Raw genomic sequence first — 26,813 nt, 5'->3', positions numbered from 1 at the left:
GGGGCACTGCAATTGCTGGCATTGTGTTCGGAATCGTGTTTATCATGGGAGTCATTGCAGGAATTGCCATCTGCATCTGCATGTGCATGAAAAACAACCGAGGGCCCCGGGTGGGCGTCATCCAAACCACACACATCAATGCCATCTCCTCCTACCCTGGTAATCAACACTGCCTACTCCTGAAGGAACAGTCTGGTTTGTCAGTCGTGTTTTGCTCCTTAGAGAGAGGAGACATTAAGACTCTCATTGAAATACTCTCTAATTTTCTAGAGCATTGCTAAGTAAATTTAGGTCAAAGCCAGCTCTGAATATAGATGACTTACTTAAATTCAAATAAAAAAATCTACCTTGTAGTTTGAGGATATTCATATTTTCACTGGTTGTCTCATTAATTTCAATTGCCATTCTTCCAGAATTAAGCTAAAGAGACAATTCGTACCTACTCTGTCTACCTGCCAGTGAGTTCTGACAAGTAATTTTAACAACCTACATTTTGTTTTGTTTTGTTTTGTTTTGTTCCCATACTGGGAATCGAACTCACGATCTTGCACTTGCCAGGCAGGCACTGTGCTGCTGAGCTAAATCCCCAGCCCCTGACAAGTAATTTTAGAAAAGTATGTTATATGTCTCAATAAACTAGCTTCTGATTCAATAGGTATATGTGTCATGAAAGTATTGAAGAAAGTTTTTATATGCCTTCATTATGCAAAAAGAACACCTTAAAATTCTCAACAAAGAGCAAAAGTAATATATTAATAATTTGACAAGCATTCACTGAGAATCTGCTAGGAGTTCCACATATAAATATATTGAGTACATGTGATTACATGAACAAAATGTATTCTGTGCTAGAGATTTCAATAGTGTTTTCTAATTGTATATGTATAATTTGACATATAAAAGGCAAACAAGTTCTGACTTTAGCAGATTCTTAGGAAAACAATTTCCCATTGATGCTTATGTCCTTTCTCTCAACCCCTGTAGAAAAGCAACAGGTACCTTCTACATCCATTCTGTCCTGTGTATCAGTTCCCTAACCCTTCCTTCCTCTGTTTTTTCTCTAACTGCTTCAACAGAAAGGAGCACATTTTCAATGAATGTGGGAATGTTAACTTCTCCAGGTCCTTTTGGGTCAGTTCTTCCTCTTCTCTAGTATCTCATATTCAATACCTTATGGCTGGATCTTAGGTCTTCTTCCCCACTGTGCCTACAATTCTCAATTCTTTAATTGTAATGGTTGATACATTGTGTCAATTTGAGAAGTTTAGAAGCTTAACTAGGTAACTCAGAGATTCTACATCCTAGGGTGTAGAGGACATGCCCTTACCACTCTGGGATGTTGTTCATTGTGTCAACTTGAGAAGTTTAGAAGTTCAACTAAGTGACTCAGTAAGGGGCCAGGATCCTCACTGTGTAAGCATCCTGAAGCTGTGCAACAGGAGGGCACAGAGATGGTGTGAAGGCTCTCCTGTACATAGTATAAGGGAGGGAAAACCCTCATTCTACCCTTCTTGTTTTTGTTGTTTTTGATATTTTCCACTGTCATGAACTGTTGCCTCTCTGCTATGCCACCCTGCTTTGGAACAAGCTGATTTTGGACTGGAACTTTTATAAATCATGAGCTAAATAAATTTTTCCTTCCTTAGTTTTGGGCATCAGGTATTTTGTCTCAGCAACAAGAGAAAAGTAACTGACATTAACTGTAGCATTTTGCTTCACGGTCATAAGTTCCATTTATATGCTAATACTTCCTAAAGATGTGTATCTACATTACATACCTTTTTTCTGAACTTCACATTCATTTAATCCTAGTGTATGTTGGAAATCTTCACACGGTTGCCTAATCCATACCCAAAGTGTAACAGGATTGAAATTGTATTGATAATGTCCCTCAATCCAAAACATTCACCATTTTCAACTGATGGCATCTCTAGCCTTCCTGTTGCTCAGATCAAAAATATTGGATTAATTCTTAACTCCACTCTTTCTTCACAGTCAATCTGCCGAGAAAATTCCTCAGCTGTACCTAACAAATATACCCAATATCCGATTATCACAGTGAGAAGTAAACAGTCATTTTTGTGGTGTGAGCCACACTATCAGCTCTCATCTCCTTTATTTTCTTACCATTCTGGCTCATTTCTAAGCATCTGTTCTGGACTCCTAGGACTATTCTCAACCAAGTAGCCTGAGTCAACCTGTTGAAGTGAATGTCACATCACTCCTGTATTCAGTCTTGTGAAGACTGTAAAGACCCAAAGCCAAGGGTTCTTCATTTGGTCCAATGAAAAAGGCATTCTTCTCAATCAGGGCTTTCAAGGCACTGCATGAATTGGCCCTTTTTCTCCCATTTCCTTCCACTCTCCCTTGCCACTTGGGTTCTATTAGACTTTGGTCCCTTGCTGTTCATGAACACACAGGCCACACTACCACCCAAGGTTTTCAGTGAACCACTGGCTTTCTTATTTCATTCAGCCCTTTGAGCAAAGGTCACCTCTTGAATGAAGACTGTGATGTATCTTTCTCCACAGCACCCCAGTCATTGTAACATTACTCTGCTTTCTCTCCAGGATGCTTTGAATCTTCCAAGTTACTGCAGAGCAGTAGTGGTGAACCTATGGCTTGCATGCTGCAGTGGGCTGTTTGTATCATTGAAAGCTCTATTATTGTGTTATTCTTTTAATGCACAGTTTTTTCCTAAATTAAAACCTCAGTATTCAGATTGAATTACAGTGTTGGTGCTTTGTGATAAATAAGTGAGTTTTGGGTTGCAGTTTGGTATTTAAAAAGTTCACCATCACTGCTATAGTTTGCCTAATCATATTGTTTGTTATTTACTATTCATCTCCTTCTTCTAGAATACTAACTTTAAGAGTCAAGGGTCTTGGACTATTTCATTCACCTCTCCACCCTCAATACATAAGACCATGGTGGACATTCAGCAAACATAGCTAAATGAATGAAAATCACAACTCATGACAGACTAAATTTAGTCATACTGATACCTATGGAATTGGCTTTAAGCTCCACGTTGGAGTATGTAGATTTCATCCCTACAAAAGCAATTTACAATTCTGGATATTCCAAAGTTGTCAAGAATGCTATTGGTGTAAAGATAGTGGGACCTGAGATACAAGGAAAAGAATAGACAAGACTTCCTTTTTTTATTCCTGGTATTTCCTCATTGTTTTCCCTATAATTCAAAAGAAGAACAGAGGAAAGTCAGGAGACATTAATTGGAGCAAAATCTCCAGAAATAGAAAGAAGTATTCTAGAAATAACATTTTCAATATGCATTTGCTTGATCAAAAAAGTGTTGAGATTCATTTTAAGACATTTAAAATATTTTGCTATATATTTCCTTTTTTATTTTGCCTTACAGTAAGTCCAAACATTAAAATAATAAAATTAGGTAATAAAACACTATTTTAATGTGAGATCAAGTTCTTTTTGCTTGTTTGTTTGTTTTAGCTTTCAGGCTTCAATTTTGTGCTGGTAACATGTTTTCAAACTTTACATGGCTTCATTTTTTTACTGACAGATCACAGTAGCAACGTGTTGCATTTTCAGGAAATGTGTTGTCCTGGAAACTGAATAATACAAGAAACATCATGAACCTTATGCTGAAAGCATTTTTACTGCAACAGTACTGGGTCTTTGAAAACATGATATGCTGTATTACTTCTCATTTTCTTCTCGAAGTCACTAAGTTTTACTCAAAGAATCATAATAGTATTGACTGCTTTTCAAAATCTTTCATGTGTAGAAATTCCGAAGACTTTTACCCACGTTAATTAATTAACCCTGTGATGATTGAGATAATAACACAACTTATTGCATAATACAGTTCTCTTGCCTGAGAGCCAGACAAGTGGAAGAACATAATTTATCAAAGGACATTTTATTCTATGGTAGAAGCGCTCAGTGGAAACCTGTAGTTGGCATAGCCACTCTGCAGTCAGGAGGAAAGAATATCATTCTTCCCTTGCATCTGCCCCTTTGCTGGACAATGACCTTCTAAAATTATGCCTTTAATTCCTGCCATCTTGAGTACAATGAGCAGGTGTCATCTTTCAGTGCAATTATTTTTAAAATGCCCTAGGTGAAGGTGACAATTGCTTGTCAAGGTGTACATCTCCACTAGTTTTCAGAATTTCAGTATAAAGAAAGAAAAGTGATCAATTTATTTGGGAAACAAAGAATCAAAATTTGGATACACTGAATCAGAGCAGCCTCCCAACAGTGTCCTGTTAGACACTGTAGGAGAGTTTTCCTGTAGGGGATTGTAGGAGAGGTTTCCTATAGGGGATTTCCTCAGGAAAGTTGTTTTCAGAGATAGTTCATTGGCTAGTAGAAAGCCTAAATCGATCACTATTATCCTTGGGATACTACCCGATGTCAGGTATCAAAGGCTATAAACTGGCTTCAGTTGTTGATCTAAGTCAGTTGGAACATTCTGTGATTTACCATCTGGCAGATGTCAGTGCAGACATTTCCTGATCTCTTGAGTCCACTTTTGAAAGTCTTAGTTACCTCATTTTCCTTCACATTCTATAAAACAACTGGCCTGTAGTCTTTAAAATCCTTTGGAAATTTTTCATGAAGAAATCAGCACTGCATTTGCGCCTCTAAATTCACAAATGAGAGCAATCTTATTGGTTCATGTGAACCTAAGGAGACTTTTGAGCATGCAAAGAAACCTTTTTAAAGACTACAAACTCATACTAAAAAAAATCTATTTTGTACTGAATATCAAATAAGCCTTCATCTCATGTGTAACTTCTTTATACACCAAGAATTCATACTGCAGAAGTTCTTTATAATAACATGAGTGACAACTTGAAGACATCTCATACTGGTGGGAACCAAAATGGATGTACTGAATATGGCCAAGTCTTTACCCAGCCAACCTGTTTAAGTATAAATCAAAGAATGCCAACATAGAGTGATAAAACTTTCTTTGATATCATAAAAATTATAGTTTCAAGATTAATGCTGCAGGAAAAATTTATGAATATATTATATGATAAAGTAGTACTAGCCCATACACAATTTTTGAAATATTTTTCTATAAAATGGGTCAAAAAAATTGGGATAGACAGGAAATCAAAAGATTTATTTTTTCACTTTTTCTCTTATGGGTAACTCGAGGTCCTGGTATCTTATATTACATTAGCAAGTCCACTGGTAAGAAAGATGACTGAGGAAACTGATGAATACTGAAGATAGAGAAGACTATTCAAAGTTAAGGTTCTTGGGGCTGGGAATTTAGCTCAGCGGCAAAGCACCTGCCTGGCAAGTGCAAGGTCGTGAGTTCGGTTCCCGGTACTGGAGAAAAACAAAAAAAAACAAAAAAAAAAAAAAAAAAAAAAAAAAAAAAAAAACAAAGTTAAGGTTCTTGAATAGAAAGAAAAATAGGATCTAAAGCAGAGGTAGACTGTTTGGCCTCAGCTGGGATCAAAGGCCGTGCCTAGGCGCATATGCAGGCCTTTGTAGATCTGGTGGTCAGGGAAGGTGGATCTTCTTTTCTGCTTGTGCCCACTTTCTCAGCAAAATAAGAAACTAGTCTTCTGAGCATGGAGGGATTGAGATACTTATGGTTAAGGAAAAAAATGAAAGCATGAAGCTAGGCTCAGAAAAGAGAGTGTGCAAAATACCTACAGAAATATAGCATTGTAAAGCAATGCTAAGTGCCGCTACATTTTAGAAAATGGTCATTTATATAAAGTTAGATCAACTAGCTTGATGGTAGTTTTTTTCTAGTCACAGTAAGCTTCTGGATACAGATCCAAAATATTGGACTTCAGGGTCGGGGTTCTCCCAGATAGTAAAGGGAGAAGGAGATGAGAAGGTTGACAGCAGATGATAGAGGACATTTTAGTGATAGAGCATAAATCTGAGCTGAGTAAAGAAGGACATGAAGGCAGGAAAGAGGTAATGTAAAGTTAAACTTTTTAAATTGCATCTGTTAATTGAAAATCCAGGTGGGGCTGAAGATGTGGTGGGATGTGATGTTCTAAAAATATAAAAGGAACTAGTCAGGTTCATAAACTAAGACTTACAAAACAGAACCGTTATTGCTTAAAAAAAACAAGCATGAAGAGAAGACTATGGAAAGCAAAGCTTGTCAGGGGACTGAGAGGCAGGAACACAAGGATGCTGAAATAACCAAGAATAGTGGTAGGTAGTGGGGTGGAAAGGAGCTGTAGATCAAATGCTTACTTTCCATTAAATATAAGCTTGAGGCAGGAAGGACCATATCTATCTACAGCAAGAAGTAAAAGGCAGCATGAGCTCACGGCATATGCATTGCAAAAGAACTTAGGTTTTTAAAGAAAGCAAACATGATTGTTTGAAAAATGGCTACAAAAATTATGAACACCCTGAGCACATCTTGGCCCTGTAGGTTGTAGAAAGAAGAGAGAAAGAACAGGTCTCATTTGATATCAATCATGCAAAACCAAATCTTACAGTAAAAAAGGTGAAATGAATGTTCATATCCACTCCTTGAAATAATGACCTCATACATTTCTCCCACTTCCTCAGAAGTAAGAATCCTGCACAGCCTTCCGTGCTCTTGACAGATGCTTTCTCAAGGACCTTAATTCTCTGAGAAACAGACAATCACAAAAGCACTTCCTCGCGTTCTGGGTGGAGTAAGGCGGTGAAGGAAGGGAAAGGAGAAGACACACGGGACTTGGCTGGCGACAGCTTTGTTTCCCGCTGCGCCCAGGAAAGTCAGGGTGAGCGGAGTTTGGATGATGTGGTTCAGGGTCCACAGTTGTCTTTCCTGTGGTAACAGGAGGATGTGAAACAAGAAAGGATTTGTCTTGATGTTATCCTGGACGAAGGAGAACAATGCGTGCTAATATATCTTGGCATCTTAGGCCATTGTAGGAGAGACACAGGCAGTGTTTTGTTTGTGTCGCTAGGGGCACACAGTGAGGTCCTTGCCAGGAGCTTTGCGGGCCTTTGTTAAAATCCTCTGCTCTCAAGAGGGCTCAAGCAAATTCTGGGTAATAACTTTGGGAGAGTGGAAGAAAGGTTTGCTTTTAAGAATAACACTAGAAATTGTCTTTAAAAATATCATTAGTCATGAGAATCACCACGCCTACCTGATATCAAAACCATTTAAAAGCAGTTATGATTAAAATGAGGCATCCGTGGTACAAAAAGTTAACCGGGTCATTCGAACAGAACAGGAAGATTGAAATTTTACATGCTATAAAGGAAACAGAACAAAATAAGGTGGAAAGTAAGGATTATTTGATTTGCTATATTTAATTTGACGTGACAAAACCTTAAAACTTAGAAGAATAAACATTGATGCAAAAAATAGAACAAAATAACAAATTCCTACAAGTAGAATTAAATATATAAATTTATATAGAGAATCTCAGATTGATTATGTAATATATGTGAAAAAGACTAACTGTTAGGCTTGTAAACAACATAGAGGAAATAATAAAGAGGAAAAATCAGTTTGTTACATACAAGTTTTAAACAGCCATATGTCAGTCAGGTAAAAATCATGCTGCAAGACAAGTATTTTGACAAAATTTTCTTAAAATAAAAATATGCCATTTTGTGTATTTGTTTATATCTTGTCCCATTAATTATATCTTAATTCTAATTAAAAACCTAATTCATAAGTTAACCATCCAGAATAAAAAAAATTACCCAGATAAGTTTGAAACAGTAGATAAAACCTAGAAGAATGTAAACTCTGCTATTATCAAAGAAATTATAAAATAAAGCAGCTATATTTACTTCACATATTAAATTGTCAAGGTAGTAAATGATAGTTTGCCTCTGCCTTACTAGTATCCTTACTAGATTCAAAAATTTTTTTAAAAAAATAGTTTCATAATGTACTCTAAACAATAAAATTTACATCCTTTAGCTAGTTAGTCAGTTTCTGGAGCTTTATTCTTAAAACAATGTTTAAAATAATAAAAGTTCCTGTGAGAAGCTATTCTTTACTCCTTATTTATAATAATAAAAGCTTTAACCTCAAAATAAGTGAATTATAAGTGAAATAACATATAGTCATTAGCAATAAAACTTATGAAGAATTGGTGGCAGAGTGAAAAACACGTTAAAATACAAAGTGAAAAATGTATACTGCTTGCTGTGACTATAAGGCTATAAATGCACACAAATAACTAGCAAATATAGATCTTACTTGTTAAATAGAGTTGACAAAATTATGGATGATTTTCCTCTGTTTCCAGATTTTCTAGAATAATGTTAAATGGTTTTGAGAATACCGTCTATTTCCATAGAGATATTGGTCTGAACGGGTTTAAAACATTAAATTTCTTTTCTGAATAGTGCTCCTCAGTGTTTTTTTAATATTGTAGACAACTTTATCAGACATTGAGGATAAATGACGTGTCTACTATAGTAGAGAACTGGGATCCTGATGAAATAATTTCAAAGGCGCTATGTCTCCAGCTGCATCCACGCATCTTTCAAAGATTATTTGACTGTAACAAAGAGTAAAACTTCTTCTGATTAATAAGGAATTCTAAAATAGATATGTTTGAAACATTTACTTCCTCATGAAACCTAATTACCAGTAGGAAAGATAACAGTTCACTCTTGTACATGGATTATTTCAAAATGTCTTCCAGTGACTGACATTGTAAAGGATGTGTCATGTTTATTTCATGATGGATAGTCCCAAAATACCACTTTTCAACGTTATATTATCCTTTTATCAGCATTGAGAGGTTAGATGAGTGAAAGAATGCTGTTTCATAGCAGAGATTCTCATGTTCACTGTGCACTTGCATAAACCATAAGGATTCTCACTGAAATGTCCTACAGCCGGTTTTACGCAGATGGCAGAATGTAAATGCTTTGTTACAGACCCGTAAACACACACCATGGGTTCATGACAGAGAGTGATGTACAGCAATCTGCAAAATCAGTCCAAGTGTGCTCCTTAAGCAAGAGGCAGGGGAAAAAGCTGTGCAGAAGCACATTCTTACAATAGATGGTTCTGTGGGCATCTAGCTAGAACTTCCTATTTGGCATGGAAGCTGCAGTGTTTCCTTTCCTGGTTTGGATGAAGTTTATTATCAGTCTCTTTTTCTCAGTCTTCCTAGATTTAATACAGTGGTAGAGTGGGTGTAAAATTCAGAGAATATATATATAGACTCCACAGGATTATTCCATTTTTCATAGAAAATAAAGCTTAGAGGAACCCATGTATGAAGGTGCACTGGAAAATCTGAAAGCATCCGTTCCTGATTTCTTTACAGGGTTATGTCCTCTGCTGAAAGCTCTACACCAGCTCCGCCAACCTGGACTTACTAACAGAGCAGTGTTCAGGGAACACCCACTCAGTTCTGCGTCTCCTTTTTCCCTTCTCCTTAGGTGACTCAATTCTGCCTCCCACATCCTCCAAGTCAGGGAGATCAGCAGGGAGCTCCAATCATCAAGTGCTTAGTAAAGAGAAGCAAGCCAGAGGGATCCAGAAAAAAAACATAGTTGTGTTTGCTTATCAGTTAGTCTGTATGTGTGTAAATGCCTGTTTATCAGAACGCTATCAAATTCTTTCTGCAAACAGCATCACCTTGAAGACATTTAGGAATAAGTTTGTTAAAATAGCCCTTGTTGTTTTCTGCCATTCTAACTTGGAAAATTTGGCCATTTAGCTGCATTATTAAGACACTAGTCTTGAGATTTAGGTTGGAATCACTATAACTAATTCAGGCATGTCAGTTTCCCAGTGGAATCAGGATTCTCTGGCACCTCTTCACATTGGCCGCTAAGGGTTTTTTCAGATATTGCAGAATGAATTACTCTGTGAAGGCATGAATGAAATTCAGCTCAAGGGATGTCTCTCCTCCAACCCTGGAGAGGCAACTTGAGATCACCACAAGGTAGACATCTATACATGTCGCAAAATTGAATAAATAAGATTTAAAACACTAGCATTTAATAGAATAAAATATGAAAGAAAAAAATTTAAGTAAGAGTTAGATAATTAAGTTCTTGATCATTCACAACCTTTTTCTTTCCATTTCTGTAATGACTACACCATCCTCTGAGTTACAGGTGTCCCATATTGGGTACCCAGTACAGTAGCCTTACCTGTTCTAATCTCTCACTTCTTTTTTTCAGCCATTTAATCACTGTGTAAGCACTGAGTTACTCAGGACTCATAAATGTTTCCCTTCATGGTCATAAGCCCTTAAAGCCCTTCATGTCTGCTGCTACGACACCTAACCTTTGCTTCATCCCCGATGCAGAGTCATCTTCCAGAGCATATTCTCTAAAGCCCTCAGTCTCTGCGAACCCTGCATCTCAGGTGACATTCAGAGCCCACCGCGAGACGGTGCAGTCAGACACCTCAATGTCTTTCCCACCTCTTCCTTCCTGTATTTTCTTCTTCTTTGTTTTTTTTTGTTTGTTTGTTTGTTTGTTTTTTGTTTTTGCTTAACTGAAAGTACTGTCCAATTTCTGCGCTGCTCAAACTTGAATTGCTCCTCCGCCTTCTCTCTGCGTCTCTTCAGCATTAGTCATACTTCTAAAACCTTTTGCTAAGCCAACCATTCCAAACACTATGACCCACGGCACCACATTTCAGCATGCTTGCCCTTTCATACATATGTTCCTTCCACTTGAAAAAAGAAAGGATCTTGATTTTTTTGTAGAGAAAATGATGACCTCTCTCAACGTGGCTAGGCCAGTAGTTAAAACACCGTAGACACTCAAGTATTTGCTCATTGCCTGATCCTCTCTCCTTTTCCTTTTCAGTGGCACCGCCCCCCTACAGTCACGACCAGGAGATGCAGTGCTGCACGGACTTGCCTCCCCCCTACTCCCCGACTCCGCAGCGCTCCCCACCCCCTCCCTACCCTGGAAATGCACGGAAATAACCCTTCTCCCGGAACAGAATAAATGCCAATCAGTGATCCTGCCCAGAAGAAAATGCTTCTAGAAATGCAAAACAGGCTTTTTTTTTGACAAAATAGTCAAGTGGACTATTCATGTGAAAGGATGCAGGACTGCTACCCTGCTCAGAGCTAACCCCCTGTGGAGTGTTATGGAACTGCATTTTAAAATATCTCCTGATCCACCGAAGCACGTTCAGAAAAAAAGTAAGGAGAATGACAGACATCTGATAGTCATGAGAAGCACTCAGGGAAGGAAGTTTCAGGGTTGGTCCTAGACGAGAGAAGATTGAAGTCAAGTTGGGCAAGAGAATCATGGCCTGGTCTACGAAGAAACTTTATTCTATGCATTTTTGAAAGGCAGCAGAATTTTTCATTCTTTCGTTCGTCAATAAAAGTAAATTGAGTGCCCAAGAGCTTACTATGTGCCTGGAACCATTTGAGGCACTAGATGGAAATTAGCAGAAGGGAGCTTTGGTTTCGGAACAGGCATACCTCATTTCAATGCACTTTACTACAGTGTGCTGCAGATACTCTGTGCTTTATAAACTGAAGGGTTGTGGCAACCCTGCATCAAGCAGTGCCATTTTCCCCTCAGCTTGTGTTTAGGTCATCTCTCTATTTCACATTTTTCTAATTCTCACAATATTTCAAACTTTTTCACTAGTATTACATCCCCTAAGGTGATCTATCATCGATAACATTTGCTGTTACTATAGCTGTTTTGGAGTGCCACAAACCATGCCCATATGAAACAAGGACTTTAATAGACTGATAAATGTTGGTTGTGTTCTAACTGCTTCCCCAACCATTTGCCACCTCTTTCCCTCTCACTGAGCCTATCTATTACCTGAGCTACAACAATATTGAAATTAGACCAGTTAACCACGTGTTCAAGTAAAAGAAGGAGACACACATCTGTCACACAAGCTAGAAAAAATTAAGCCTAGTGAAGAAAGCATGGACAACACTGAGATGAGCTAAAAGGCCTTTTGAACCAAACAGCTGAGTTGTAAATACAAAAGAAAAGTTCTTTCTGGAAAGAAATAGATGGTACTCCAGTGAACATCTAAACTGTAAAAGAGAAAAGTAGCTTTACTGGTGATAGAGAGAAACTTTTAGTGGTCTGGGCGGAAGACCAAAGCAGCCACATTTTCTTAACCCAAAGCCTTACCCCGAGCAACACTCTAGCTTTCTTCAGTTCAATAAAGGCTGAGCAAGGATTAAAGGCTACAGGAAAAAAAGTGGAAAACTAACCGAGATCAGTTCGTGGGGTTTAAGGAAATAAGCCATTTTCATAGCATAAAAATGTAAGAGAAGCAGCAACTGCTGATGTAGGAGCTGCAGCAAATTACACAGGAGATCATAAAATGGTTACACAGAACAACAGATTTTTGGTGTAGATGAAACTGCTTTATATTGGAAGAAAATGCCCTCCAAGACTTCCACAGGGAGTCGATGTCTGGTTTCAAAGCTTCAAAGGAAAAACCGATTCTCTTGTTGAGGCTATTGCAGGTGGTGACTGAGTTGAAGTCAGTTCTCATTCATCATTCTCCAAATCCTGAAGTTCTAGGAATTATACTAATTGCATTTTCTGTGGCCTAACAGTGGAACAAGAAAGCCTGTTTACCAAGTGGTTTATTGATTAATTTAAACCCACTATTGAAACTTACCACTCAGGAGAAATTGTGCCTATCAAAACTTACTGCTCATTAACAATGCACATGGTTACCCAAGAGCTTTGATGGAGATGTACAACAAGATTAAAGTTGTTTTCCTACCTGCGAATACGAAAGCCTTTCTGTGCTTCATAGATCGAGGAGTAATTTCTACTTTTAGGTCTTATTTAATGAAGACCTTTCAAAAAGTTATAGCTGCCATAGAAAGTGATGCTTCTCATGGAGCAGGGCAAAGTAGACTGAAGACTTTCTGGAAAAGAGTCATCATTCCAGATGACATTAAGGTGGTTCATGATTTGTGGAAGGAGGGCAAAATATCACCATTCATAAGCCTGAGAGAAGTTGATGCCAGCCCTCATGGTGATTTTGACAGTTGAAGACTTCAGTAGAGAAAGTAACTGTAGATATGGCGTAAATAACAAGAGAACTAGAATTAGAAGTGGAGCCTGAAATGGGACTGCACTGCCGCAGGGTCACAAGAAGATATTTATTGGCCAGGAGCGGCTTCTTCCAGACAAGCAAAGTGGTTTCTTGGAGAGGAACCTACTTCTGGAGAAGATGCTGCAAATGTTGAAGTGACAATAAAGGATTTAGAATATTACAAAAATGGAGTTGATACATCAGCAGCAAGGTTTGAGAGAATTGACTCCAATTTTGAAAGATTTTTCCACGAGTACAATGCTATCAAACAGCACTATATGCTACAGAGAAATGTTTCATGTGAGAAAGTCTATCCATGCAGCAAATTCATTGCGGTCATATTTTAAGAGATTGCCACGGCCTCCACAACCCTCAGCAACCACCATCTTGATCAGTCAGCAGCCATCAACATTAAGTTCTTCCACCAGCAAAAGGACTATGACCCCTGAAAGACCCAGACTGTTGTGACACTTTCTAGCAATAAAGCATTTTTAATTAAGATATATACATTGGATTTTTTAGACATAACACTATTGTACACCCAAGAGAATAGTATAAATATAACTTTAAGATGCACTGAGAAACCAAAAAATTTGTACAACTCACTTTATTGTAATGTTTGCTTAACTGTGGTGGTCTGGAATTGAACTCATAATGCTTCCAATGTGTGCCTGGATTTAAAAAAAAGGAGCCGTTGGAGTGTCCTTATTGACTAGATTCCTTTGTGAAGCTCCCTATTACTAAGACTTCAAACAGAACCTTGGTATCTCATAAAGAAATGCTCTTGAAGATATATGTAAATTAAATGGTAGATGGGTCCATTGGGCCTCAGAAATTCTACTCAAATTTTTAGATAGGTGTACATTTCTGTGTCACTGAAAGTGAAAACAACAGTTGAATATTATTTATTTACTTTAAGAGTTAAATTAGGATCAAAGGGACTCAACAGTTGCTAGAAGTCCAGAGCTCTCACCGCCAGCTACTGCTGTGTACAAAGCATCTGGTGACAGCCAGTGGATTATCATGAAGGTTGTTCCAACTGTGCGGGGGAGATTGAGTGAAATTCTTCAGGCAACAAGTACTTCACTTCAAGAGTAGGAGAAGAGGCCAATTTTCCCATGGATTTTATATCAGATAGCAAACATCCCAGAACTTGATTGTGAAAATGTACAACAGATTTACAAAAAGAAAAGGGGAAAATAAAATAGATTTCATTCACATGTAACTGAGCCAAGCTTTTGTTCTGGTTTTGTAAAATTTTGATAGTCTGTTTCCTTAAAAAACGTTATACAGTTGATGGAAAAGTACAAGATTTCTCATCTTGCCTTTTACCAAATGCAAATCTTATGAAGTGCCTACCTTTAGATGTAAAAGCATTTAATAAATAATTCAAGTGTGCCATATTTTGCTTAAAGAGATCTTAACATACTTTTGCATATTTAAAAATTGTGTACTGGACATTGGATATAGATGATCAGGCCTTTTGTCACTGTACAATTAAATAGAAAATGTTTAACTTAATATCATCATAATTCAATGAAATCCCAAAAAATATAAGAATCTTGCTGAATAAAATAATCAAAAAGAATATCTCAAAGTATAAGTTATAACATCTGTACTTATAGTTAGGTAACTTAAGAGTGGATATAAGTATGTCCTTTAACTTTTAAATGCCCACACTAGAAATACATTGATCTGACTGAACATAGTTTAACTGTGAGTGAAGTCTAAAGGCTGTATTTATTTTGAATGATTCAATTGACTTGTAAGCATTAACAGCTTTCTTACTTATGAAGATGCAAAGTATTCAAAAGTTCCAGCCTGTTCTAGCAAAAGGTTCCCTGACTCACACGCAACATTTCGCACACTGTTAAGACTACACATGCTTTCATTTCTTTTCTGCAAGTGTGTTCTGATCCAGTTTCACTGCAACTAAAGAGCAGTCTCTATAATTTTGAGAACATTAGTTCCAAATATACTGTGTTCCTTTAAAAAATGGAGAAGAAAGACCATCAGAAAGCTGAACTGTCATCTTTTTCACCTTCAATAAGCATTTATTGTGAACATTTTATATTCTGTAAGTATTACCCACATAAGAGCAATTGCAGTCCATGCCATATCTCTTTGTTGAATTGTTTATGGCCCCTCTTAATGTATCCCACAAACGAATATACCTACAACAGATGAGTATTTTTACTATTTGTATTTAGTGTCACAAAAGCATAAATATGCACATTACATTGAAGTTCACCAATTATTTTCATAGATGCATTTTGGGGAAAGTAATATATGTGTGAAAACTTTGAATTGGGTTATTTATAAACTAACATATTTTCTATGGAAACACGTTTATAATAAGTAATAAAGTGAAAGAAAGCACTGCAACAAGGTGTGACTCTGAAGCTTGATTGTGTGAATTTGACTGGCTTGGGAGGGGATTGCAGACCATGCCTCTGGTTGTGTCTGGTTACGAAGGCATTACCTTGCATAGTATATCTGGTTCCTTGACCCTTCCTACATGGTGCTATTCTCCTGTTCTGCCTTACTGCATTTGCTTCACTAGACCCTTGGACCATGATGTGTTCCAGCCTTAGAATATGCCAACCATGGACTGAATTCCTGAAACCAGAAGCCAGATTATGCCTTGACTCGTAAAAGTTGTGGGTATTGGGTATTGCATCCCAGTAATGGGAAAGCTGACTAATAGACAAGGGTTATATTTTAATTGTCATGATTCTATTTTATTGCTGTTGTTTCCTACTTTCCATTCCTGTTGTTTAAGCCTCACTTTAGGTACAGCAAACATGAGTTGGAGATAGACAGACTTTATTTTGAGTCCCATGTTACGTCTATGCAATTTGAGGCAGTTTACTTCAGCTCTCTGAAATTTTTAACTTTCTGCTCTGAAAAATGTGAAATAAAATGATAACCCTTGCTAGGTTTGTCTGAACATTCGGTTAATATAGGAAAAATTTAAGTATATAATTCCTGGTATTTGAAAATATTCTATAATCATGAACAAAAATTAACTTTTAAAAATCAGTATAATGAAATGTCTCGAGAACCACCTTATCCAACACAGCAGTCACCAGCTACATATGATCACTTAACTATAAATTAATTGAAATTCAATTAAGTGAAAAATTATGTTTTTCAGTCTCACTAAGCCCTTTTCAAGTGATGCATGGCTTCATGTGGCTGGGGACCACCAGACCGAGTAGTGCTGGTGCAGAAGTTTTCAGTGCAAAACTGCAGTGAGGTGATGAGGTAGGACTGGGTGTAATTCAGTGGTAGACCATTTTCCCCACAAAACCCTTAGTACAAGGATAGAGGACAAGGGGAGGGAGAGAAAGAGGAAGAGGGGAGGGAGGGGAGCAGAAAATGGAGGAGGAAGGAGAGAGAAAGTAAAGAGAGGAAGGAAGGGGAGGAGGAGAGGGAAAAGAAGAGAGCAGAGGAGAGGAGAGAAAGGGGGAGGGGAGAGAAGGGAGGGAGGGGAGGAAAGGAGAGTAGATGGAAGAGGAGTGAGGGGGGAAGGGAAAGAAAGAGAAGGGGGGAAAATAAAATAAAACAAAGCAATAAGGAAATAGGAGTTGTTGAAGAAACCATTGCGATCACCTGCTTGAGGAGAGCCTGTGGACTTTGTCAGTTAATCACGCTGCCCTTCACTAACATGGTGATGAAGCCATTGCTAAGAAAGCAAGGCTGCGACCCAGGATGAAAAACAAACAAGAACCCAGGATGGAAAAGCTATTGCAGGAACTAACAGGCTAATGGTAGCAGACAATTTTGGATATTGGTTGAAGGTGCTCACCCAGAGTCTTGGTCAAATCAATTCTGCAGCTGCCTGTTCACCTGAGAAGCCGCCATGGGAACAGCTAAGGTCACCCTCATCTCTCTAAGGTGAAATGCAGCAATGTTCCCTTCTCTTTTTCATATTTGTCCTCATCACCAAATGAAAGCAGCACTCACCACACCCACTCTACTCCTAGCGCGTCCTTGTTTACCCAAACTCATTTAGCCAATTCATCATTACAGGTTGTGTATAATGTTTAGCATCCACCAGACAATACATGGAGCTTATCAAGGAGTGGTGCTCTGGGTGCTATTGTTTTATTTCATTTTCACTGTTTGTTGTTGTATTTTTCACTAGGACAAGCTAGTACCTGAATACCAAAGCCACTTGATCACCTTGCTAATCACCACAGAGGCTTCTACAGACTCCTACATCCTCAATCAGAACCTGCTTGGAGTATGCAATATTTATTTTCTGATCACAGGCTCAAGCTGAAAAGGATAGCCTGCGCTTGTGTAAGCCCCATACTTTTCCGGAGATGGGGTGTATCTATTTCAGCTCAAACTGTCAGGACCTCCAAAGAGAGTAAGTGACACAAGTAACTTTAAAAAGATCCACCTGCAACTCCAATTTCTACCTTCTCCATCCCCTCCCCCACCGCTGTGTCCCTCTAATGCAGAGAAAAGAACTGGGCTTCCTACTTGCAGACACTTTCTCTCTTTTCTCTGCTGTCTTCTAGCTCTGTGTTCTGAGCCAAATAACAGAATTTCCATAACATCAATTTTCTTCCAAACACATGAGAAATAACACCTTTACCGGGTTGTTGCAGTGATTATAAAACAATGTCTGTAAGGCATCTGTCACAAACATTCTCTCTACGTTGGTGATTCAGACAGATACAAGTGTATAAACACATCCTCTTTTTAAACCTGTGGCCCATCCCCAAGCCTTCCTGCTTCTATAATTTTCCTTGGCTGTGTAATACATTAAATCAAATCTTATAGCTGGAAACATTTATTATCTCAATTTCTGCAGAGCAGGGCTCTGAGCATGATCCATCCTCTGGTGCAGGGCCTGGCGCAGGCTACTCATCTCACTGTGCAGCTGTGGAAAGGCCTGCTTCCGGCTCCTTCCCATGTATACTGGCTGACAGTGCCTTGAAAGCTTTTGGATTAAAGACCTCATTTGCTCACTGGCTGCAGGCCAGAGACCACCTTCGGTTTCTTGCCATATGGCTTCTCCATAGGGAAACTTGAAATACAGCAACTGGCTTCCCCAGAGCAAGCAAGCAAGCACGCAAGAAGAGCCATGGTGAGAGAGAGCACTACTGAAAAACAGAGTACTAGCAAGATGTGAATCACAGACTTGAAACCTAATATTGTAAGTGATAGCCTATCACTTTTGCTATACCTTTTCCTAAAACTCAGGGAGATCTTACAAGGGCATGGAAACCAAGAGGCTGAGAGCTTTAGGGGCCAGGTAGATAGCACATGATAGCACAGACATTTATCTTATTCTCCTAAGTCCATTATTAGGAGTTTAGGCTATGAAGGAAATAATACCTTCCCTCTAACAAAATCCATCCCAGCTCAATGGCTGAAAGAATCCTATAACCACGTGTGGCTGTGATCATCTGCTTTTTTTGAACTGACAACAGAAGAATGGAGCTGGAAACATTCAAAGGCCACACTGACTAGATAAGTACTGTGCTCCTGAGGAATATTAAAAGGAGACACACAAGGTCTGTGTTTCTCATAAACTTCATTTACGAGCTTGTGCATATTGCTTGGCAGGAGAGGAAGTACTCCACCTACCAAATGCCTTCGTGGACAAGTTTTAACATAGTCCCAGCTCTAACCTGTGCTTCAGATTTTTTCCAAGATACTTAATCTGTGTCAAGAAAGGAATTCCAAGACAGGTCTCCAGATGGGCTTTCAGTAGAACAAGTTGCTACGTAACCCTGAATACCTTCACTGAAAATGGAGAAACAAATCCAAGGGAAAATTAAGGTACTGCAGACACACGTGTCAGCCGTGTTTGTCTTAGCTGAATGCATGAAGAAACAAATGGTTAAAAACCTGTTCATGAACTCTGGATTCTTCTTCCGCTCTGCTGCTCTTCTAATGCAGCGGTGAGTAGAGTCTGAGCACATGCCAATTCCCATTTCTAAGGGGGGGGGAGGCAGCAGCATCTTTCTCTGCATCTTGCTTGGCCTTGTGAGATAAATGAGTAAGCAGTCTAACATTGTTTTCCAACCTATAAGATGGATAATTTAATTTTTTTTCTGACTAAAACCACAGAGAACCAATTGGTCTGATTCCCCATTTTTGTATTTTATTGCCAGTTATTGTCTTGATGAGCACAGGGCATGGGCAGCTGCTTCCCTGCTGACTAGAAAGCGGTTTGAAAGTGGTTCAGAATGAGTAAGCACTTAGAGTTCAGCTCCCACCGTGCACGTGAAAATGCCTTTGGAGACTGAGCCCTCTGGGTCCTTCAATCCCTCTGGGCCCCTCACAATTCCTTTACCTGCTTGCTTGGGGGAGCCGCAGGTATGGAAACTACCTCACCTTCCCAGACTTAGCTAAAGACTTATACTCTGAGGAGCAGAGCTGAGCAATTTCTCTGGTCAGAATTAAATTTTTCCTACCTCTGCCTTTTATGAACCTATTTTTTTAGCCCTTATAGTAAGATTCGTATAAATGTCTGTCTCCCCTAAAGACTATATATGCTTTTGGAGATCAAGGACTGTCTTTTATACATTTTCCATCTCCAGGACATACTACATTTTTAGATCATGAAATAAATGGCTGCATATAATAAATCAAAAATAGTATTTGACATTTTAAAATGCAAAGAGTTAGAGGAAATAAGTTGATAGTGAGCAGCACCCTGTATGTGGGATTCAGAATCCAAGGTGCAGGGCAGAGAACTGAACATATGGCTAGAGTTTTATAGCTTTTAATTGATGGTACACATCGATCCAAATACTGATAGATTGTGCCATTAAGCACAATATTTATATATGTCCACTCATGTATATGCATATGCTCATCTTGATTGATTCATTTAATGAGAACCAAACAATTTACCAGTTTAGGAGAGGCACTTTTATAATTCTGCAAATTAAAATTGGGTTTCTCAGTTATCACATAGAAAGAATTGCCTCGTAAATCACATTTCTGTAAAATGGATTCTAAAGCAACATAGACTTCAGAAACAATGTCAAAGTGATTCACTAAAAGCATTTTTGCTAAAAGAAGGTGCCACAGTTTTTGTATTACCATTTCGTTATGGTAAACTGAGAAACAATGGAATATTCTAAAAGCAACAAAAACAATTAGAACTCGCTGGAAATGCAAAATAAATGGCAACTAGCTTTTTTGCCATTATTTTTAAATATATATGGAGATCAAGAGTGCGTTTATCCAAACTGTGAAAATCAATAACACATGGTAAAAAGATTGGTTCTCAGTGAAATATCCTTAAAACTGTGTCAGCTGAAATAATAACAGGGTGTGTGTGTGTGTGTGTGTGTGTGTGTGTGTGTGCGTGTGTATAAAGCACTTTTCTAAGGCAATTTATATTCACCTTACATTTGATCATTTCCCAGCTCTTCATGGTTAATACTATCATTACTCTCACTTTGCAGAACTAAAAACTATGAAAGTGCCACTCTGATATCAAGAAAATACTTCTCTTAATAAGAATAAACTTATATTTTTATTTTTATTTTTTATTTATTTTGGTACCTGGAATCGAACTCACGACCTTGTGCATGCCAGGCAGGCGCTGTGCCGCTGAGCTATATCCCCGACAAGAGTAAACTTTTAATGCTGAAAAGAAATACATCCATATTTACTCTCGATTATAAAAATTACCTGTGGTAATCTTGGGCTGTTCACGGAACTGCTACTCCCTGGCTTCAGTTCCAATTGGATGATTACTGATGTTTGAAGCCCCTAATGGCTCAGATCTCCACTCTTTCCTTCTGTTGCAATACTTCCTTTAGCCCCCATCAGCACAGTTCGTATGCACTCTGTGGACAAGACAGAGAGGGAAAGGACTCTTATCTCTGAGACAGCCCCTGTCCCAGCAGATACGAGATATTTCCCAGGTTGATTTTCACCTGCACATTAGGAAGCATATGGATTTTCCATGGATGCTGTATGTTTTTGTTTCATGAAGGAATGAGTCACTACTCATACAAAAGGAATAATAGAGGGGCCCATCTGCAAAACAATGTAAAATATGAGCCAACTTTTTCAGAGAGAACCAGGAATGTTGGTAAGCAAGAATGAGAATAATAAAAATTGGTGCAGTGGTTCCTCCTATCTGTAGCTTCACTTTCTGCAGTTTTAGTTATGCACAGTTAGCTATGGTCCAAAAATGTTAATGGAATTTCCAGAAATAAGCAAGTCATAAGTTTGAAACTGCACACCATTGTGAGAAGCCTGATGAAAACTTACCTGTCTTGCTGTATCCTACCCGGGGCATGAATCATCTTTTTGTCCGACATAGTCATGCTATCTATGCCTTCCACCTGCTAGTCATTTATTGGAATTTATTCAATTATCAGATCAGCTGTTAAATGTTGCCATAATGCAGTGCTTCTACTCAAGTAACACTTATTTTGCTTAATAATTATCCTGTAGTACAAATGTAGCATTGCTCACAATTCATGCATGTCAAAGACAAGATTTTAAGTGAAAAGGAAAAATAAAATAAGATATTTTGAAAAAAAGAGAATACATTCACATGACATTTATTGCAGTGTATTGTTGTGTTTTTATTTTATTGCTATTGTTAATCTCTTAGTGTGCATAATTTACAAATTAAACTTTATTATAGGTATGTCTGTAGGAAAAATATGGTCTTTATATGGTTTAGTATTATCTATAGTTTCAGGCACCCACTGAGTATCCAGTAAAGGGGCATTAATATGCCTAAATATTCCTGTGGGATTATTGTTGCCTTTCTGTTACACATTTTTGTAGGGTTGAGTCTGGCAAGCCCTTCCAAATCCTTATCATGGTCCAGGAAGTTTATATTCGCAATCCCATTGAAAAGTTATTGGAATTCTAGTGAGTTAATTCCAATTTACCACTTCCAGTGCAACCCATGGAGAATAAAGACATTAAGGCATATCTGTAGTTGTGAGGAGCCTAGGGGTCCTAAGTCCAGCAAGGATAATGGCTAACCAGAACTAAGGCCTCGACCCAGGGCCTAACCTGGGTTTTATTAATTCATGAAAAAAGGAGCGGCTTGAGGATGAGTGACTGTGGGAGTGGCTGGAAGTATGTGAGTGCTGTGAGCTGGGCTAGGTAGGAGACCTAAAATCACCTCTGCAATACACAGAGAGAAGGATCTGTAGAAAGAGTAATCTGCATAACAACTAAGATATTATCTAATGTTTGGGGGCCAGTGCTTCAGCTCTGATGTGTGATCCTTTATTCTCTGAGAAGGCATGGCTTCTTATCTTGAGGCTTGATCCCAGTGACAGTGTCACAGCTCTCCGTCCTACCCAGCTCCCACATGTTTTGGGGGAGCTACAGGGGTGGGGAAACACTGCCCTATCACTTTGCTTCAAAGACTACACATAAACACCTGGACTGCACCAATTTATATGGCTTAAAGCCACTTGAAGGGATAAGGAAAAGTCCTAGCCAGATCTGTACCTATCAATACATGGAAATAGGGTCAAGTTTTGCCAAAATGGAGATAACTGCCTTTCTTTCAAGAAGAGTTGTCCAGATGGTCTTCCACAGTTGAGATCACTGCAGAGTTTTCAGACAAACATAGAAGCACTAAAATATTAAACTATACAATAATGCTAGAATGTCTAGGGGAGAACTTTAAAATGAGAAAAAATAATGGTTATTTTCCAGATAATTCTACACAAACAGTGGAGTTAATAATAATTGTCTTAGACTGTGTTCTGCTGCTATAGCAAAAGTCCTAAGACAGGGAAATTCATAACGAACAGAAATGTTTTTGTTCATGATCCCGGAGACCGAGAAATCCAAGAGTATGAAGACATGATGCAGAAAATGAAAGGGCAAGAGGCAATAGCTGGTCACACTTGATTTTTCATAAGCCCACTCTGATAAGAGCTACTTCCCTCTCAAGATAATCCAATATAACATTAATCCATTTGTGCAGGCAAAGCCCTTGGATCAAAACTCAGTCACTTGACTCTTCTTTCTACTCCTATTTCCTTTGTATTTGACAAATACATAACACATAATATACATCAACCACAATATTAGAGTCTTTAAAATATTACCTTTTCAATCATAAAATGATCTATATCAGAAAACTGATTCATAGAGCAAAAAAGTACTTCCTCTGAGGTCACACAGCTAACAGGGCAAGGAAGTTGAGTGGTGAGACAACAGCAGCCTTACTGTAAAATTCCTCCTTTTACCAGAAAGGTGAAAGTACAATAAGTATTGTGAAAAAGTGAGAGCCTGTATCCATGTGATTTTTGTTACAGTACGTTGTCATAGTTGTTTTACTTTATTGTTAACTGTTGCTGAAGTTGAGCATGGAAACTCTGCCATCTTTCTGTTCTCCACTTCAATATAACACTACAAAATTATTGCTTCAAGTTGTTGATACTATCTGCTCTCCTAACTCAGGGCCTTGATCCACCCCTATTTGGAACACTGCTGATTATCATTCTTTATGTCTTTCTTTAAATATCAAACCATAAAAATCTGACTAAGTCTCCAACAACCCTTTGCCATTCCCCTGTGCTATTACATCCTGAGTGCTGTCTTCATATACTGATGCCAATATATAATTAAATATGCTTGCTTTTAGGCTGTCCCAATTTTCTACTGCACTGCCCAAAATTGCACTGGAATATCCAAAAGCAAGGAGATGTTGGTTAAATGTACAACTCTTTACCCAGGATTAAGTACAGGTCCTCAATAAGAAATAAATACCAAATTAATTATTGAATGTGCTTTAAACAACTACAAATTAGGGCCAGGTGTGATGGTGCATGCCTGTAATCCCAGCATTCAGGAGGATCATTGTGAGTTCAAGGCTGGTCGGGCTACAAAGTGAGATCAAGACCAATCTGAACAGCACAGTGAGACCCTGTCTCAAAAAGACAGTAAAAAGAAACCTACAAAGTAGAATATGGACTATAATTGCACAAATGTTCTAATAAGAACAAAGTTAGAGTTAAGCCCAAAGTTCTTCAGTTCAATGTGATCATCACAAGAAGCTATTTCTCTCCCTTCTTACTCTCTTTCTGTGTCATCCTTCCTGATGGGTACAATTCATGGGGGATGATAGCACCATTCCCACCACCCCAGGCCGGAAGTCTTTGGAGCACTGTAGCACTGCACATGGCATCTGCCTTGGAAGATGTTATTATGTTTGAAGCACTACAGAAGATATTTGTGTGAAACAGAATTGTCCTATCCAAATCCACAAGGGCCACATTTTCCTTGATTTTGCTTCCTCAAGGTGCCTCAAAGTCAAGCCAGAAGAAAAAATAATGTATAATTCCATGAGGCATCATTACTTTTGAAATGTTTCAGATTTTTAATGACCTAACATATGCCATTAGCAATGAATTGCTCAAACGCCTGGACTGATCTAGGGAACCCAGGTGCACTAAGAAATACTCCACCTCCATTCTCCTCTTCAAACTTCAGGGACTGGTGATTAAGTAATAAGACTAGGGCAAGCAGTATTTTGGCCTCTCTTGCTGCACTTTTGCTTTGACAGCTATATTTTATCTGGTGAACATCCATGTCCCACTGCCTCCCAGCAAAGCACGCAGACCTCCATTGTTCAAGACAGGATATATTTCTACCTGACAGCAACCTGCATTCTACTCAGAGAGAAGCTGTATTTTACTGTTGGTGAAGAGGTGAGTTAGTAGATGCACAACTTGTTGGAGTATGAATAATTGATACTGGACGTATGTCCTTTTTATGGGCTCCATTCATTAGGGGAAAATCCAATCAGGCAGTGCGGTTTTCCCGTCAGCAGGTTTGAAGTATGCCTTTGGAAGTACAAACATTGGCTTTTAACATGCACTGAGCCTGGGTTTAAGTGAATTAGGTCCTATGGCTATGAAAGAGCATTAAAATTAAAATAGTAAAGGCAACATTTCTCCTTATATTAAGAAGAACTAAAAGAAAACTACTAAAGTGGAACAACTGATATAATGTTCTCTCTGGGCCTCAACTTAAAATAAGGTTGATAAACTTTACAATGAGATTATAACCTCTTCCCAGCAGGTTAGCCAAAAGTAAGCCTAGCATAATATGGACATTATTTTTAGGCTCATTTTCATGTGGGCATTTAGTCAATCAACAGATTTTAATCTAGAACATGTTTTGTACCAAACCTTAAATGTTAGAGTTGTAGCAATAGAGAAATGGATATGGTACCTTGGCTCATAAAACTATAGCGATCTCTATGAACTGTACATATAAAAAGTCTCTGCAAGGTTAATTCACCAAATTCAATCTTAGGAAATGCCATATAGACTCATCAATTCACAATGCAAGAAAAAAATGGGCAGGTAAAATAAATACACACTTCTCAGAAGAAGTAAAAATAGCTCCGAAAACTTGAAAAAATGTTCAACATCAGTGGCCACTAGAGAAGTGCAAATGAAAACAATCCTGAGGTTCTACTTTACAAAAGAATGGCTATTTTCAAGAAATGAAACAATAACAAAACATGGCAAATATTTGCAGGTAAGAGGGAAACACTTCTTAAATTTTGGTGAGAGTGTAAATTAGTGCAGCCTCTGTGGAAATCAGTATGGAGATACCTTAAAAAACTAAAATTGGAAATTCCATTTGATCTAGCTATTTCCCTTCTAGTAATCTTCCCTAAAGAGTTAAAGACATTATATTACAGTGACACATGCATACCCATGTTTACAGCAACACAATTCATAATAGATGACCTTAGAAACAGCCTACATGTCTATCAACAGATGAATGCATTAAAAACTGTGGTATTTGCACACAAGGAAGTACTACTCTGTCATAAAGAGGAATAAACTTGAATCATTTGTAGGAAAAATGATGCACCTTGGGACTGTAATGTTAAGTAAAATAGACACACAGATTAAATATCACATGGTTTCTACTGTATAAGAAACTCAAAATAGAAATGAAGAGCAAAATAAAATATGGCTGATAGAATAGGGAGATTGATGTTTTGCAAGTAGGACTGGTGGGCAAGGGAGGTCAAGGCATGAAAAAAAGAATTCAAGTGTGTTGTATGTATTTACCAGTTCCTCTTGAGGAATATGGTCATTATGTACTGCAAAAGGCATACTAATAAAAAGTAAGAATTGAAAAAAGATGAAGTCATGTTAGTTAAACTCATAATCCCCAAGGTGGAAGTGCTGTGACTCTGGGGAGTAAAGAACTGTCACTTGCATATGACTTGGCTGTGTTCCCCAAGGTTTCATGTGCTGGAAGTTTGGTCCCTAGACCAGAGATAAAAAAATAAACAAATTCAGAAACAGTGCATGAACTGTGAGACATCTCTGATGATGATAATAAGCAAGGTCAAAGGAGAGAGTGTGACAGAGTTGAGAAAGAAAAACTGTGTTTTACATAGGAAGATCATGAGACTTTCCATGTAGTTCTATCTAAGCAGAGAACTTAAAGTCAGGGCGGGTGAGGCTTGCAGCTGCATCGGCAAGACTACACCAGACGGAAGGAACAGCCAGACCTAAGATCCTGAGATGGGACATGTTCGGATTATTTAATAGGAAGGACAGTGAGTCATTTTGGCTGGAGCAGAATGAACTAAACCAAGACAAGTAACTGGAGGATAGTGAAGCAGAAGAAAGAGGTAGACAGGCACTAGTGTTGGTATAGTATAGATAGACATAGTGTCACCATAATGTATTGAATTAAAATAACAAATTGTGTAATACATATGTCTTTGCTCTAATGTAAAACATCTGTATATTGCTCCTCAAATATCAAAGTACTTCCATGTATGTAACTGTGTTTTTATCCT

The 26,813-nt window shown here is 38.2% G+C and overlaps 1 protein-coding gene across 1 annotated transcript in view; it reads left to right on the top strand.

The window, feature by feature from the left end:
- Cyyr1 (cysteine/tyrosine-rich 1) overlaps window positions 1–15,391 on the top strand; it is a 105,232-nt gene extending 89,841 nt beyond the window's left edge. The window contains exons 3-4 of the mRNA XM_005375600.2: window positions 2–159; window positions 10,771–15,391. Coding sequence (XP_005375657.2) covers window positions 2–159; window positions 10,771–10,892 — 280 coding nt within the window. The 3' untranslated portion in view covers window positions 10,893–15,391. The remainder of the gene's footprint in view (window position 1; window positions 160–10,770) is intronic.
- Window positions 15,392–26,813: the final 11,422 nt, after the last annotated feature.

This window comes from Chinchilla lanigera, unplaced genomic scaffold (genome assembly GCF_000276665.1).
Source record: "Chinchilla lanigera isolate Chin_1 unplaced genomic scaffold, ChiLan1.0 scaffold00006, whole genome shotgun sequence".
In the NCBI taxonomy this organism is placed as follows: Eukaryota; Metazoa; Chordata; class Mammalia; order Rodentia; family Chinchillidae; genus Chinchilla; species Chinchilla lanigera.
The sequence above is the reverse complement of the archived record's forward strand: the minus strand, read 5'-3'. Positions and strand labels throughout refer to the sequence as shown.